This window comes from Sciurus carolinensis, chromosome 10 (genome assembly GCF_902686445.1).
Source record: "Sciurus carolinensis chromosome 10, mSciCar1.2, whole genome shotgun sequence".
Classification (NCBI taxonomy): Eukaryota; Metazoa; Chordata; class Mammalia; order Rodentia; family Sciuridae; genus Sciurus; species Sciurus carolinensis.
Genome location: NC_062222.1, coordinates 74,492,096 through 74,509,357, shown reverse-complemented (window position 1 = coordinate 74,509,357; position 17,262 = coordinate 74,492,096). Strand labels below are relative to the sequence as shown.

General features: G+C 37.1%; 1 protein-coding gene across 3 annotated transcripts in view; it reads right to left on the bottom strand.

The window, feature by feature from the left end:
- Positions 1-830: 830 nt before the first annotated feature.
- Rasgef1b (RasGEF domain family member 1B) overlaps positions 831-17,262 on the bottom strand; it is a 35,123-nt gene continuing 18,691 nt past the window's right edge. For 2 of the 3 annotated variants that reach the window (XM_047566406.1, XM_047566407.1), the window contains exons 5-14: positions 15,599-15,814; positions 15,045-15,119; positions 13,422-13,517; positions 13,210-13,312; positions 11,631-11,710; positions 10,507-10,602; positions 7,082-7,177; positions 6,548-6,671; positions 5,336-5,408; positions 831-2,240 (exon numbers count right to left, since the gene is read on the bottom strand). In XM_047566406.1, coding sequence (XP_047422362.1) covers positions 2,216-2,240; positions 5,336-5,408; positions 6,548-6,671; positions 7,082-7,177; positions 10,507-10,602; positions 11,631-11,710; positions 13,210-13,312; positions 13,422-13,517; positions 15,045-15,119; positions 15,599-15,814 — 984 coding nt within the window. In that variant the 3' untranslated portion in view covers positions 831-2,215. The remainder of the gene's footprint in view (positions 2,241-5,335; positions 5,409-6,547; positions 6,672-7,081; positions 7,178-10,506; positions 10,603-11,630; positions 11,711-13,209; positions 13,313-13,421; positions 13,518-15,044; positions 15,120-15,598; positions 15,815-17,262) is intronic. The other variant, XM_047566405.1, reaches the window with a different exon arrangement.

Below are 17,262 nucleotides of genomic sequence, written 5' to 3'. Positions count from 1 at the left end.
AACTTCCACATACCAAGGCAGTATTTCCTGTTCTAAATCATCCCAGGGCAGGTATCAGGCACCAAGACCACTCCACCAGCCCAGAGCCTGCAGAAATTATTCAAACTTACCAATCTTAAATGTGTACCCTTGCCCTGCCTTTCCTTTCCTGGGGAAGTCTCAGTAAAGGCCATGGCTTAGGATTTCTTTTCGTTCCTGCTTCTGTCTCCTCACACTAGTGCTTCCCCTGTGGACCTTCATGGGGTGTCATGACGCCTCCTCTTGAGAAATGTCAATAAGACTTTCGATGGCACAGGTCTGTGTCAATACTCAGTTACCCCCATAAATTAAAATCTCCAAGTACAAAAAAGACAGGAGAGCCTGTATTCTAAGCAAGACCCAGGACTAGTGACATCGGTGTCACCTCCCCCCAACCCTATGCCCCCAGACCTATGGAATCAAAATCTGCAGGTAACAAGATTCCGCAGGATACTTGCAAGGTGCTTTGCTGGTGTGGTTTAAAGCTTGGGCTCTGGAATTAGAAGGCCTAGCTCCAATCCGCATGCCTCTCATGAGCTATGTGGCCTTGGACAAATTACTATTTTTAGTAGAATCACATACCTGTTTTTATACATAAAAAGTGGTGGTGATGATCACATAATCTTAGAAAGTACCTGGCAAGTACTATTTATTAAATGTTTACTCCAATTCATTTCTAGAAAACAAATGCCCCTGCACGTACTCCTCACAAACACACACATTCTGAGCCCGTCACGAGAGCTGAGCTACTGTGACTACATGCTCACCCACGCAACAACTCCATCCCTAAAAGAAAAGAAAGACTCCACAACTCCTGGCGGCAGAGTGTAAAATATATTGATGGCTGTAAAGGGACAACTTGGAGCCGTTCGGGCCTGCTGAGATGATGCGCGGCACACATGCTGTTTCTGGAAGCCGCATCTTAAGGTTTTTCATACATCTGTTTTGAACATGGTGTTTTGCTTTTTCATTAGCACAGAGTACTACTCTACAGTTTCTCCTAGAGTAAATATATATAATGGTTGTTTGCAGAGCAACTACAGATTATTTAGATTTTTCCCAAGGTGAGCTATTTCACAAGTAGATCAATCATTCAGTTAAGAGCAACATGTTTTTCATTTGCTTTGTTCACTGCTATGGGGGAGGAGGTAACTTCTCCAATTTATTCTCTGTTTACATGTTTAGTTACCAACAGACTCCAAAAAGTAATGAAAAATCATAGTCTGTTAAAAAAAATTAGATTGTGATTATGCCATGGGTTTTTCCAAGACCCTTTAAATCAGATCATTTAAATTTACAATAAAAAAATAAGCGTCATGGAAAACTAACAACAACAAAAAAAAAAAACTACGGCGAAATACATGTATAGAACACAGTGGTCGACTGTAAACAGCTCAGAAGGGCAAAGAAAACAAAAAGTCCTTCTAGCAAGGTAAGCAGCCCAACGACGACAAACTCTGCTTTTTTTTCCCCTAGTGGCTATTTTCCTACCACAGTGTTGAGCTTCATTATTATATTAAATAACTTATGTGGGTAAAAAGGAGTTTGCTAACCAGCAGCCAACTCAAAACCTTGTAGGAAGAGGGAGGAGAGGAATTTACAACACAGCACACGCTAAAGGAAAGGAAGTCCGCAGTCCGACCAGTCTTAGCCTTCTCTGGAAATACTGCTTGAGCTGAGGTCTGGGATCTAAACCAAGGAGGGCTTTCCCCCTCCTTCCTCTCCCTTTTTAATTTAAATTAACAAAGAAACATGGGCTTCCTAAGAGCCAGCACTCAGCTGGGTAAGTCCCATTAGCAGCAAATGTTCAACCAAATAAAAAACACACACACACAAAAGAAAACTCCGTCCAGGTGCAGAGCTGTGATTCACATGGAAATTCCAGGAGATGAATCATGTGCAGAGCCAGGATCTTTAGAGGATTCTTTCTCAAGTGTCTTCAGCGAACATTTCAGTCTCACAGAATCTGAGTCAATCTGTCAGCTGTGGGACAGGAGTTTCCCATCTGCTCTGGAGTAAGGTCCTTTGCTTTGCTGACTGGAATGCTCCCAGGGCTGTGGGGTCTTCATGAGTTTTCCTAGTACTAGATGTCAGAAAACAAAGGCCAGCCCCTCCAAGATCTGCAGGATGCAGCGGCGGCAGCAGCAGCAGAGGCAGCGGCAGCAGCAACAGCAGCAGCAGCAGCAGCTTCCATATGTTAAACTCTGCCTAAGAGGCTTGACCTGTGCAATAAAGTAAAGCATGTAAGTCAGGACACAGCAGACTATTAGTTTTAGGATTAAAACGCATTGCCTAATACTAATTTTGTCTTTCCTAGGTTTTATTTTTTGTACGGGGGATGGAAACCAGGGTTGCTTACCTCTATTCCAATTCTTTTAATTTTTTTATTTTGACACAGGGTCGTACTAAGTTGCTAAGGCCAGTCTCGAACTTGGGATCCTCCTGCCTCAGTCTCCTGAGTCGCTGAGGATATAGGAAAGCACCACTGCACCCCGCCTTTCTTAGTCTTAAATACAATCTTACATAGCTAAAACCTGGAGTGTGGTTGTGATCAAAATTTGAAGTCTTCCTTGCCCGTTAGGATAGTTTCTAATGGAGATAGCAAAAGCTTTGTATATAGATAAATGTAGATCTTGAGCAGTTTTATATTAACACAAAAACCAAAAATGCACAAAGAACATTCACGATAACAAGCTTTTAGGTAGGTGCCAGTCTTATAATAGGAAGGTTTACTTAAATAGATAAAAGCATCTTCTACAACACATTCTATGACCATTGGGAGCATTTAAATAGAAAGTGACAAGAAAAGTGCCCTCAGAGGTAGATTTGTCATTGCCTTTGATGAATGTGTCTGGAATTAATGACTCTAGGGACAGCAAGAAAAGTGTCTATGTACACATATCTTATGACTTTCAAAGTTATATACCGAAAAGTTTTTAGGTAGGTACTATCATTCTGGAATATTTAATATTTGCTTAACACATGGGATTTTGGAAACTGTGATAGCCTAGTTTCTGCTGTTTATCCTCTTGGTATTGCTACACCTTGGCCAACACCTGCAGTAAACCAATGTCATTCACACTGCAGAAGAAGCGGCTGCAAGATAGTGTGTCTAGGGCTGAGGCAGACAAGGGGAATGACCCTGTGTTTGCCCTCAAGGGGCCTATCGGATAGTAGGGAAAAAAAAACACATATACTGCCCAAAACAACACACAGCAACCAACAAGAAAGGAAGCCTGCCTCAGGAGTCTATGAGTGCAAGAGGAACTTTCTGAGGAAAAAAGGGCCAAGTACAGGGGAAGGCACTGGATCTGGACCATGAGAACAGACAGGATGTATAAATGGTATGTGCAAGGCTTAAGCACAGACATGAAAGGGAGTTTGCTTTTCAAGCCTCCTTGGAAAATAATTTCAACATGTAAAATAGTCTTTTATACTAAAGAATATTTCTTCACTGTTTATACATATATTTCCTTATATACCATTCATTTTATTTCTGCCACTGTCAGTCTGCCAATCAATTCTTACCAGAAGCAATACTACTGAGCAATCTGGAGTTGAGTACAATTGCAGATCTATTCCTGGATACAATGAAAGCCAGGACACTTTCTTTTCCCTCATATTCCTAAATTCTCCACTAAATTCTTTGGTCACCTTTCAACCAATCAAATGTTCAATTGTATTGTGTACTGTGTATATGGTACACACAGACATGGGAAAAAATTATGCAACTCAATCTTTTGTTTTTGCTATCAAACCTTGGACTAATGAACCTTCCAACCTAATTACTAAACAGTAGGAAGGTGTCATAACAGAGAAACAACTAAACCAAAAATGTAGGCAGGTCTGGATTCTTTTAATGTCTGAATGCTACAGGTAATGCAGATACTGCACATCCATTATGCACAGCCAATCTGTCCCCTGGACAATTTTTTAAAAATCTTCAAGAAAAGCAACAATAGCTAAGCTATACCCAAGGGCCTTACCAAACTTGAAGTTTTTAACAGAAAAAAGGGGATTTAAAAGAAAAAGTATAGAAGGCAAAATTCATCTTAAAAGGTTCATTTTAGAGGAGTATTTCCATATTTTTTTCTGGTTAGATGTTTAGACTTTGAAACTCACTTTGCATGTGAAAATATTAAAGAAAACCACAAGTATCTTTTAATTCAAACAGAAAGTAATGCAAAATTTAAATTGAAATGTGATACTGACAGGCACAAAATTTTAAAAAGTAATAGATTTGGGGCATCAGCCTAGCAGGACTTTAATGTGTCCTGACTCCTGGCATTAGCCAGCCGTTCTTTATGGTCCTCTTTATCTGTGTCTGAGGTACCAGAAACATCTCTAGTCCTTTACCTATCAACTTATTCTAAAGGTAATAATTCCAATGATACTCCTCTGTATCTCATCCCTCCTCATTGAGGGGTATATAGAAGGGGACCTAAGTTTTCCTTTGAAACACACAAATCAAATGTACACACAAAAAAACAAGTATATCTTAGAGATCTTGGTTCATGAAATCTAGCCTAATATCAAGTATAATACAGGTTCCCAAATGTCCCTAGGACAACAAAGGAAGAAGAGAAAATGCTTGACAACCCTGGTACATACCCAAAGGCATGCACTCCAGGAGCCTGTTAGTAGAAACAGTGATAGCAATTTTGATTATATTGTACTATACTCTGTCCTGGGCTACTTTTGCCTATTAAAGTATCTCAGAGTCTTAAAATACAAATGCTAACACATTTTGTTTGAAAATTCTAATAGGATAGCAAAATTTTAAAATATGAAACTCCTGATTTCATTTAAAATCCCAGCTTTCCTTCTCAAACCAAAAAGGGGACTGATATCCAGTTGGTAAGTAACTGTCCCAATAATATCAGCAACAATGGGTCCAGTGTTAACTTTGACCAATATTTTGTTCTTTTTTTTAATCTCAGATCAAAAAATATTTCTGGGTTGGAGAAACTATTCAGAGATAAGGTCTGAACTTCTGATCTTTTAGATAAAGAAAAATAGTTGGTGTTTTCTTTGTACCATACCATGGGATAATTTCAGTTCCTCATTCTATTATATTACAGGAGAAAGAAGAACAGAATCCCTGTGTATCTGCCAGCTTTAAAAAAAAGTGTAAGGTAATAAAACTGAATTAGGACAATGAGGATTCTAAGCCACAAAGATTCAGTTAGCAAGAAATAAGGTGTAGAGGACTTAGAACAGGTAGGCGGGGACTTCCCATAGAACATATGTGGCTTTCTTCAGGTAAAACTAACATTTCCTGTAGATTTGTGCAGCAATGAGAAGCAATGAGACCCACCTTAAGGACTTCCACCTGTCTTTCTCTATATGATTTTCAGGTCCTTCACTCTCGTAAGAAGCCAAGTAGAGAGCTACAATCAACCAAAAAAAAAGAGCATGCATGAATATTGGAGCCTGCTGCCACATTATCTACCTCCATCCACCCCTGTGCAACGTGACCCCATATTCAACACAACACTCTCTTTTAGGTATCAAATTATGACTGAGAAGGTTCATTATTTCATGGAGATATAACATCACTTTGTCTCTGACTGACCCTGTCAACAAAAACCCCAGGGCCTCTAGGCCCAAAACACACTGAATTAACTAAGAAATGCAAACCACATAATGCCATCATACACTCAGATTTATGTTCTTTACAAAGAAAGGGTTGACGGTTCTTTCCTGGTACCCTCACCTTTTAAAGAACCCTTCATAGGTTTCCTAGGTCATTTTTTTTATCCTTCTAATATTTTTTCTTCCTTTTTAAATTAAAAAAATCCTCATTTAAAAACTCGAAAGGTTATTAGTCCTATTTATAGAGATTAGAAACAATCAAGTACACTCTGAAATAGGTAATATTCACTCAAAATGTTTTTCAATCATTACTGTAAACACTATTAATCTGTGATGAAAAACTTCGCCAATAGGTGTTATTGATTCCTTTGATGTTAGGATATGAAAAAATCAATAAAATAATTCCCAAGATTATGAACATTAACTCTCTTCTGGTAAATATTTCCATACATATTTAATCACTTTTTCTGCCTTAATTTCCCTAATATTTTAATAGGTCAAGACCTTCTTTTACTTCTTGAAATAGCTGGTGGTAACAATTTACTGTTTTGGGAGTTTTTTTTTTTTTTTTTCCCTCCAAATTACCTTGCCTATTAACAAAACACAAAACACCTCTTTTTCCACTGAAGCAAGTCCAAACAAGAAAAAAAAAAAAAAAAAAAAAAAAAACCTCCAATAGCTTTCCATTTATGTTCAAAGCTTTGCAGATCAGGGATTTGAAAAGATTTAAATTTGGAAACATACTGGTTATGGATGAATATTAAGGTAAAATATTGTAGGGGTCCATCATAAGGTTGTTTGTGCTTTTAAGCTGGGACAGATCACAGGACTGGCCTCTTGTCTCTTGAGGAATCAAGCGTCAAGCATGTATATGCTTGTTTCCTAAACCCAGGATCTGGGGCTGCTCAGGGCGGTTACAACTGAAAGGCCTCACCATCTTCACTAAAGACTGGCACTGTGAGCAGATACTGAAGGATCTTTCGGTCCCTCTCAAATGGACACTCCACTTGTTTCCATGTCATAAATTCACTCACTTGTTTGGCCAGTTCCCAAAATTTCTGAAAGAGAACAAAGGAGAAGAATTTTAAAAGCAATCATCACACAACTATCAGTCTGCAAGAGACAATTCCATTTAAAATGCTTCCTTCTGATTTTTAAACTTCTCAGTTACATACTTAAGAAATCTAATGAAAACTATATTTGCTAGGTAGGTTCAGGTGAACATTTACTAACATTCCCTCAAATAATGATGATGAAGATGATAACAATCATATTATTACTACTACTAGTAATAATAATGCAGCTACTATATTCTACTTGGTATTACTAATTTCTTATAAAATATTAGGGAAAGAGTTTGTTCTAGAACCACAGCATCAGCTACGGCAGCCAGGCCTGAGATGCAGTGCTAGAGCAGCTGCACTTCCCTTTGTGCTCTAGTTTATTCATCCTACTTTATCACACTCACCTCAAAATTGACATGGCCATTTGGGAGGCGGTTGGCACAGCCCTCATTGAGGAAATAAATATCTTTGATTAAGAGACTGAAGAATGGTATCACAATCTAGAGAAAACAAAAGATTCTGGTTTGTCTGGGCAAATAAACATTTAGCCTCTCATCGAATAGTTCAAAAGGATTAATGAACAACATGAACTTTGAGTTGCATGCAAGGCCACAAAGAACTAAGGTATAGTGCTTTGTACACCTTATGTGACAGCCACTTCCTCCCTTGCATAATCTTGCTTAAGATACAAATTTCAATATTGATCAAAATATAGCAAGAACAAGTAGTGCTGAAAAATAGATGGGCAAATGCTTTTCCTACAGTTCTTCCTATTTCTCTCAGTGCAGAGCAGCAGATAATAAAATCTGAAAATTCTAGTTATAATGAAAGGAAAAAAATACCTAAGAGGAATTCTTGCTTTTCATTTACCATTCTCTTAGTTATGGTAAAATCTTAATAGAAGACTTATCTCTGGAAGTACTGAGATTTTAAGATGTGTGACCCATCACTTATATCGCTACATCATTTAGATATCTACAGTTTAGATGAATTTTTTTCCCCCAGATGATTTTACTTTATCCTGAGGGCTTTACTCAAGATAACTTGAGAGCTTAGGGTTATGGATGATCATTGCTACACACATCTATTGGGTAAAGCTGGCCCATGAATAAGAAAACAAGTTAGCACTTGTTGTCACGGAAAATCACCTAAGAAGTACCTGGCACAATATGTTGTGAGACAGATGTGCCACAGGGAGGGAGGAATATAGGTGTGTAATTTAAATTTAATAACTATTTATAAAACAATGAACTTTAACAACACTTTCCTGTCTGAACTCTTTGGTTTGATGAGGTGGTATTTTATAATAATTAATCTAAAATAATCTTTAACTAAGTACCCTACTAAGTACCTTACGATAACTATTAAAAAAAAGAGAGAGAGAAAGGTTCAGATACAATAACTTCCACTTTCTCTAAAATGTCAATGTATTTTTAAAGATTTTAAATTTTATACAATGCAAATAATACACCAAACACAAATTGTGAGTCTCTTATTTCCTCAAGATTAGGGTTTTGAAGTTTCCTAAGCTCATGGCTCATGTGGTACTTCAATACCACATGAATAGGAAAACATACTTTTAGACTCACACACAAAAATATTAAGTACCAATTTACTTCTAAAGAGAAAGTAAGATTTTCCCCTGAAGTCATTAAAAAAAGGTTAATTATTATTTGTTTTCACTGATTTCCAAAAATAACCAAATTTAATCTTCAGTTTTGATAGCTCTCTTGAATATACCTTTTTTTTTTTTTTGGTACTGGGGATTGAACTCATGGGCACTCAACCACTGAACCATGTTCCCACCCCTATTTTGTATTTTATTTAGAGATAAGGTCTCACTGAGTTTCTTAGCACCTTGCTTTTGCTGAGGCTGACTTTGAACTCAAGACCATCCTGCCTCCGCCTCCTGGGCTGCTGAGATTATAGGCATGTACCACCACACCCAGCTTGAATATACTTTCAATCATTTGTTTTTGTCTGTGAAGTTGCTAAGGCTGAATCAGTAAAGATTTCATTACCTTCTTCTAATGTTACTGGCTATTTCTCCACAGATGCCATCGAAACCATAAAAGTACACGTCAATAATCAAGAAGATTACTTAAGGGTGAGAAGTGCTGGACTCTGTCAGACATCAGTTTAAAATTTGGAACAATTTACTGGTGGCAAAAACTAGGAGTTGGCAAACTGTAGCCCCAATTTTAGATGGCTTAGGAGTCACATATCTTACATTTTTAAGTGGCTGGATAAAAATCAAGTGAATAATACTTTATGATACATGAAAATTATATGAAATTCTAATTACAGAGGCCTTTAATGGAATACAGCCATGCTCATCCATCAAATATCACCTATGTCTGCTTGCTTTCAAGCCACTATCCAGGTGGCATATGCACTTAAAAAATAATAAAGATACATCATCATATGACAGCTATAAGGATGTGAGAACAAAATTAAAATTGAGATGTAATATTTGTACACTGTAACAGCTTTTTAAAGCAAGAACTATATTCCTTGTGTTCTCTTCTTTGGTACTGGGCTATGGGATTCATGGGGTATTGATCATTTATTTTTTTCATATTGATATTTAAACTTTTTCTAAATGCATGCCATATGCCCCTAATTGGATTATAAATTCTGGGTGGCAGAGGTGGTTCCTTAGGTGATGTCTGCATGTATGGATGCCCGCACGAGTCTCTGCTATTGGTTGAGTGGCTCTCCCAAGGAAATGGAAACAGCCAGTCCCACCAAGAGTACTATACTGTTCAGTTCCTTATGCCCAGGTACAAGAAAGACATTTCACAGGCTTCTTCAACTTCTCATTTACTCCAAGATAACTCCTATCTTATGTTTTCCAATTCTCTTTTTAAATGTTCCTAATTCAGAGAGTCAGCAACTATACTTTAAAGGTATTATCAGTTCCACACAGACATGAATTCTGATGTGCAGAAAAAAGTTCACAGAAGCACAGAAAAGCAAAGGGACTGAAAACCATGGGATCATATGAGGAATGGTTAAAAACCTGGGAATGTGACATCTTCATTTGTTGAATATAAAGTTTAAAGTAAAAGAAAGCCAGAATCTAAACAGAAGATATCACCACCAAGTAACTCTCACTAGCCATTTACTATAACTGGGCATGTACTTCTCAAATAACATGATGACCAATATTGAGATGACTTGCCTTCCTCTGTAAGGAAATAAGAAAAAAAAGTACCAAGAAAGGAGGACCCTTAGAGTCAGGAGTATGGTAGATCTAGGGTAGTATTAATTTGTTTAAGCATAGACAGGGAGAGGATCATTAATTTCTCAGACATCCTTATACTTTTTTCTGCCATCCACATATCCAATTAGTAACAGCAGGCCTAATGCTACAGCAACTAACCTACTTTCTCAAAATAAATGACTTAACCATGGGAGGTAAGCTAATTCTTTTAAGAGAAAAGGTTACATTAAGTCAGCCACTTTGTGCAGAGCTTAAATGTCTATTTTCCATTAAACCAAATTACTCTCTAATGCTATTAGTCACCTTAACATGTAACTTATGCTTAAACACAAGTAAGACTAACTACAAAATAAGCATTTTAGTAATGTAACAATAACAGTACTATGTCTTTGCAATCTTATACATCAATCACTTTTCCTTTTCCTCTACCCAAGTTTTCTTTAGCATTCCTCTTCTCCTATATATCAAGTGACAACATTTCTATGGTGTGCATCTGTCTTAGATATGAATAGGTAAGAGAAGCTCAGTATAGGAGTTCCCATTGCATTCCATTATAAATTATGGTGACTCTTTCATGAATTACACACTGCTTTAAGTACATACCTTTTCTCTGCTACTATGGGCAGTCAAAGACCTTTGTGCTGCCCCTCGAAGAGCTGTTCGATAATTATAGAAATTGCTGGAAGGGTCCATCTGATGCTACAGATAAAAGAGAGAAGAGTATTAACCATTTACTTCTTATCTGTAGAAGTTTAAAAGATCACACATTCAACTATACATAAGCAATTCAAAATAAGTTAGGAAACTCATTAGGAATAATATTTATCCCTCTCAGACACCTACTTGTGCTCACAACACATTAGAACACAAATGTTTTCTTTCCTGAGGTTTGGTTCAGTTTCACAAGCTGATGTAAACTTTGATCATGTTAAACCTAAACCAATCTGTGTTGCTAACTCTTAATATCAGATCTAGAACTGATAACCATGAGTCAAACCTCAGCATTAGAAAAATTTCCTTTGAGGGTCACTGAGCCAGGTGATAGTTAGCCACTTTGTAAGGGAATTTATTATTTTCATTTGAAAACAAATCATTCAAAATAACTGAAAGCATACCATTTTGCAAGAAAGAAAAGAAATTTATTAGATAACATGAATAAGGCATCATATGAGATATTTAATAATTCCCAATTGGGGAAAAACTTGAGAAAGAATGTTTATATTTCCAAAGATGGTAGACTGAAAGTATCAATACACCAAGGTAATAGATGAATCAATGTGATTCAAACACATATGCCCTGTGCATGATTCTTACTATCCTTACAATTATATGGTAAGAGCTTTGCACAAGTTAGCTACAATTGTTGAAAGGATGGTAAAAGAATATTCTGTGGGAATGAGAAAATCTTTCCTGGGACATAAATGAAGCTACTTTAGGCAAACTGGGAATAAACTCTCAACTGTTCAAAACCCCAACTCTATTCCTGCATATGATGTGGTGTGATTGACAGGTCAACACTTCTCCAGTCAAACTCAAAATGGACACTCTTTTTATAAAAAGACTAGTCTAAAACCTGATTCATTTTCCCTTCCTGCAATTTGAATCCCTTTCTTTCTCTTTGGTCTGTAAGGCTTTTTCTTCTGCAGCACTATCAGAGAGGAAAGATCATACAGAGGAAGCCCACTTTCCACATGTAAAACATTTAACAGTAAGACATTTTCACATACCTCAAGAATGTCAAACTTTGCAGTCTTCACTTTGGCCCAAGTTTTTTTTAGTCGAGAGACTGGGCTCATATTCATGCCAGCTTCCGATTTAAAATGCATGGAAGGAGGAGAAAATTGAAATAGAGATATAAGCAAAGTCATTCCAACTTATACTCCTGAAAAGTGTTTAGTGCTAAATGTAAGTAATTGGATTCAACAAATTGTTAGTAAATGATAACCTCCAGCATTAAATTTTTTCTTGCAAATTCTCCTCTAGCCCAGAAATAACATAATGATAGCATTTGCTTTGAGTAGAGAGGTAAGCACATTTTTTTTTTTTTTTTTTTGAAAAGGAGAAATAGTAAACATCTTAGGCTGTGCAGGCCATATGATCTGTGTGGTAACTACAAAACACTCTCATGTTATGGTACATAAGCAGTCATAGATAATTATATAAACAAACATCTATAGCTATGTTCAATAAAACTGCATTTCTGGATACTAAAATTTGAATGTTATCATTCTTTTGATATTTTTTCAATCTTTAAAAATGATTATCTCAGAAAGAAAACAGTAGTGGGCCAGATTGGGCCATGAGCTGTAGTAGCTCCCTGACCCCTGATTGAGCTTCCTTCAATTAGTGGTTAACTGGACATCCCCAGGAAAATCTTTTCCTCTGGAACTCAGCTTATTCTTGTAGGAGTACTGAGTGGATAAATAAGATGATAAATGCAAAGCATGGATGTCATGCTTTGACATTTTCTTGATGGTGGAAGATAGAAATTAAGTAATCTTTTTTTATTAGACCAAGAACCTTTCAGATTTCTGTCTTAGATAATCTTTCCATTCACTATTTTCATGGAGTGAATCAAATAAACAACAGTTGAAATCTGGCTAGTATTTTTATGAGAACAGTAAAGGGGAAATTATATGCAAATAAAATGGAAAAAATGAATTAGAGATAGGGGGTTTGATAGGATAAAGATTACTGAATTAAATTTGGTAGATTCTCTAGCTTCAAATTGACCCCCACTCCTTTGTTCTTTTATTCATATATTTACTGAGCACCTATAATGTGTAGGATGGTCACATAATTTGTCATATAAACCAGTACATTTTTCAATGAAAGCGTCATTATCAATAATTATGGCAAGACAACAGGCATAAACTCGAACAACTAGAACTTGTTACTTCATGTCCTATGTTTATAGAATGAATGGAAAGAAACATGGTTTCTAGCATTAAAAATCCCCATGATATAGAGGAGAGGGTTGGCATGCTAGAGTAGTAAGGACTGCAACTCTATGTACTAGGAGCACAGGCAGTCAGAAAATGATCAGTTCTAAGCTTTTGCAGATGAATATGTAGTGGAGGATAAATTAAAAGTATTCCATGAATTCATGCATACTTGGAAAAGATTACACACACTTGCTTGCACCAGTTTGGCTACTTAAAACATTCTGAACATTCTAAAATAATTCAGTATTAAAAAGTATATTTTTCATTAATGAAACTGCAGATTTTTGGTGAATACATTTCACAATTTTATACATTTTATTTTATAGAAATAAAGGACACATATCCACCAGAAAATACTCACAGATTATTGCCATCAAGGAATTAAAGTTGCCAATGTTGAAACATTCTCGTGCTACATCAATGAAATACTCAATCATTCTTGCTCGGTGTTTCTTCTTTACAGGCTATGTAGAAAAAAATGATGGAGAGCAGTTATCCAACATGCAGGCCCCACAAATGTAAAGTATGAAAAATAATCGAGAGTCAGAAGACAGAGAAAATTCATTTTCTCACCATGCAGATTTCAGTAGCAACCAAGTAGCTCAAGCGATTAAACCATTCCACATAAGCTTCTAAGTTTCGTGTTTTCTTCCGTTCACTGTAGCAACTCTATGGAGAAAGCAAAGTGAATGGGTAAGTTAGAGAAAAAAAAAAGAATAGACTGGGCTCTCATTTTGTCCAATATGGGGACTTGAATCTCAGTTTGTGGATTAGGAAAGCCTCCTAGGATGACAGGAAGTGGGTGAAGAGGAGAGAGGAACCACCAGGACCACTACCATTCTTGATTATTCTTAGAGAAATACCAAAATCTCTTAGGTTCAGTGAAACCTGAGGTCTAGAACTATACTCTGGTGCATTCATAAAAGTACCCCTCTCTACCTTCCCAAGAAACTAAGTTAATTTGGGTGAGATCTGTCCTCAGAAACACAACTCCAAGGAAAAGCTCTAGCTGTTCTAAAACAATCTTGGACTGATTAATAGATGCAAATACCAATTGCTATCAACACAGGAAAGAGAGGCCAAGAGTGCAGGGGCCTGGAAAACCTTCTCCCAAAATGAAGCTGCTGAACAAAATTTTGGATCATCTTGTACCAAGAAACTAAATATCTTCTAAAGAAGATAAATAGAAGTCTACACTCTCATGGGCTTTATGAGGGTGAGTGACACACTGTTCAAAGGCAAAAGAAGTTCATCGCATCTTGGAGTTCAAGGTCAAGCTTGAAGAGATTCATTAACCCCTCTGTCCTTTTTTCCAAAAGAAACAAACAAAAAAGTCCACTAGCCTTCTATTGCAAAACATAGTCTTCACTTCCCGTACTTAGAGGAACTATTCTAAGGCCGGAAAACAGCTGTTGCCCCTACTCCCAGAGGGGACTTTCATCAGTGGGTGATGTGGTCTTTTTTTGCTTAACGATTCAAAATGCTTATGGAAGTCACTGGGGGATAAAAGTCTTACATGTGTATACTGATTTTACATTCTGTGTCCAGTATTATTTTCTTAATGTGTAGGCTCCACCACAAACCTGTCACATGGGATCTACCTTCATAGAAAAGGCAAAGTAGTGAAGATCCTTGCTCAGCAGGCTGGATGTGCATCCTGTCTTTCCTGCCCATGCTATTGTTGAATCATGAGCACAGCATTGTTTTTTTGTTTTTCTTTTTCTTTCTGGCTTAATCTGCTAAAATCATTATGCTTTTATCTTCTACCTTCATCACCCCAAACTCCTGCATGTACTTGCTGTAAAGGGTTTATTACATTTCCCAATAAGGATGAAAGACAGGATAAAGTTAGTGATGGGGTAAGAATATTGCAAAGGCACTCAGATATCTAGCTCAAGAAGAACTGCAATGAATCACACACAGCTAAAGAAAGAAGGAAGGAAGGAAGGAAGGAAGGAAGGAAGGAAGGAAGGAAGAAAGAGAAAGAAAGAAAGAAAGAAAGAAAGAAAGAAAGAAAGAAAGAAAGAAAGAAAGAAAGAAAGAGAGAAAGAAAGAAAGAAAGAAAGAAAGAGAGAAAACATCCTGATTTTAAAACCTAAAACAGAATAGTTTCAACCTGTATGTCTTATAACTATTATCACAAACTAAGGCATTCCATTTCTAGTTTCAGGACTGATGTCTGGAGGGATTAATTACCTTGTCATTGTCCAAAGGATCCTTCTGCACAAATGCCTGAACAAATTCTTCTGGCCCGATATAATTAAGCCTCTCCTGAAATGAAAATCCAGCATATCAACAGCATTAAAGAAAATGAAAAGAAATGAAGAGTCAATTCCTTCCAATGGCTTTTGGCATCACCCTCATTTCTTAATGCAGATTATAAAGTAAGCTTTTAACCCCCAATAGTTTCATTATCTTCAAGGTCTGAACAGAGGCAATTTTCTGCTTAGGTCAATGTTCTAAAAGATAGTTGAAGACTGAGCCAATCATGGAAAAATTAATTAGAGGCAGAAGATGAAGAAGGTCAATAAACTCTGCTTTTCATTTTTGTTTAGGGTTTATTTGCAAGTAAATTCCCAGAATATCAGAAGCATTCATATTCAAATGCCTAAAAAACATGTTTCAGCTATTATTTCCCATTTGCATTACTCTGACCTCTCTTGTGACATTATTGCTGGCAAATACATTGTCTGCTTGCCAAAGCAAATCAAACCTGTGGTTGCAAAGGACAAGGACAACAAGGGCCTCACCAGCTCTATGTGAGTCAGCTGCTGGGCCAACGTGTAAGGGTCACTGCAGACAGTAATGATATCCCTCTGTATGGACTGTGGCTTGGTCTTGAGAACTGTGAGCCGATCAGTGGATGTAGAGCTGATTTTTGCCAGAACTTCCTCATACTGGCTGAGAGCAGCAAGTTTGCGGATCAGACACTGCATCATCTGCTGGACATTTTTCCGGTATGTCTGCTAGGGAATAAGCAAAAAATAATCTCGCTCTGCATGTCCTTTTTCAGTGTTAGGCTGCCTCGGGGACTATGTCTGTGAGTGATTTTACCTTGAGATTGGGCAATCAGCTTGGTTTAGGAAAGCTACAGGAGGATTCAAATAGCTCTAATAGTTCAAAAGAGACATGGACATATCAAGTGTCTTCCCAAACCTGAAGGGTTTAGTCATTGTTCTCAGGTTGGGCCTTGGGAACACTACAGACATTACAGATGAGCTATTGAGGGGATCCAGTGTTAATGAGTACTACATACAACTAACTGTTCTCTGGTAGAAATGCATTGTTTACTTCTGGAAGGTTAAAATACAGTGACCTCAAGTCAGAGCACTTCACATTTTCTTTCAGGCCACCTTCTTGATTTCTCCATTCCTATTGTGAGGTTTTGGGGACATGAAAACTACTTGACAGAAACACACCATTACTTCCCACTTGCCCGCCCACCCACCCACCTTCCTGACTTTTCACTGTGGAAGTGGATATTCATTTTTGATATCTGATCTCCATTTGGCTCCTGTCCATTTTTCTGGTACTCACGAGTCAGTACTAATGTTTAAAATCAACTCTCTCCCATGGCAGTTCTCCCCCTAACGCTACTACCAGATGCCACTTTGTTTGCAACTTCCTTTTGCTATAGCCACAACACTTAAAGAGAAATTGGTTTAAAAAAGCACTGCAGGTGTTATAGATAAGTATCATCCTCTTCCCTTGAAAACACTTGTTACGTCAAGAGAAATAACTTCCTGATTCCTTGGGCACACTTATCATAAGTTGTGGAGTTTTTTGGTCCTCCTTTTCTGGTCCCAAATTGCCAACAGCAATTCCCTTTCTAGTGAATTATGATGCCCATGTCACACATAGGCACATGGGCTGATATGATACAGCTCTCAAGACAACAGTCTCAGTGAATCTGCAGATGTAGAAAGACCTGTTTATGCTTCACTAACTTTTTAAAAGGTATCACAGTATCATTTGCTGAGATTAACTCTCTGAAAATTAAGTGGTACTTACCTACAAGTATAAGAGCTACATTTTTTTTTTTACAGAAGTAATTTGGTTTAACAGAGCACATATAAAAAACTCAGAGATGTTTGCACATAAGGAAGATTACAACACAGCGATCAAGAAAGGGTTCACGCTTGCATAGTCAAGGATAAAAAGCATGCCCTTCTTTTTCTTCTTCTCTACTTGTCGTTATATATTCCAATGAGTTCTTTATTGCTGCCCATTAGATGACCTTATTATTCTCTGCATTTGCAGATCATCCCAAAATGATGAAATACCTAAGTGTTTAAAAAATTGAATCTTCAAAAAAACCTATCTTCCAATCAACATTAAAGTTATCAGTTTAGAAGATGCTATCTGTTTGGGAATGTATTTGTTACTCAAGGAAAATGCCTTTCTTTGGCATTCC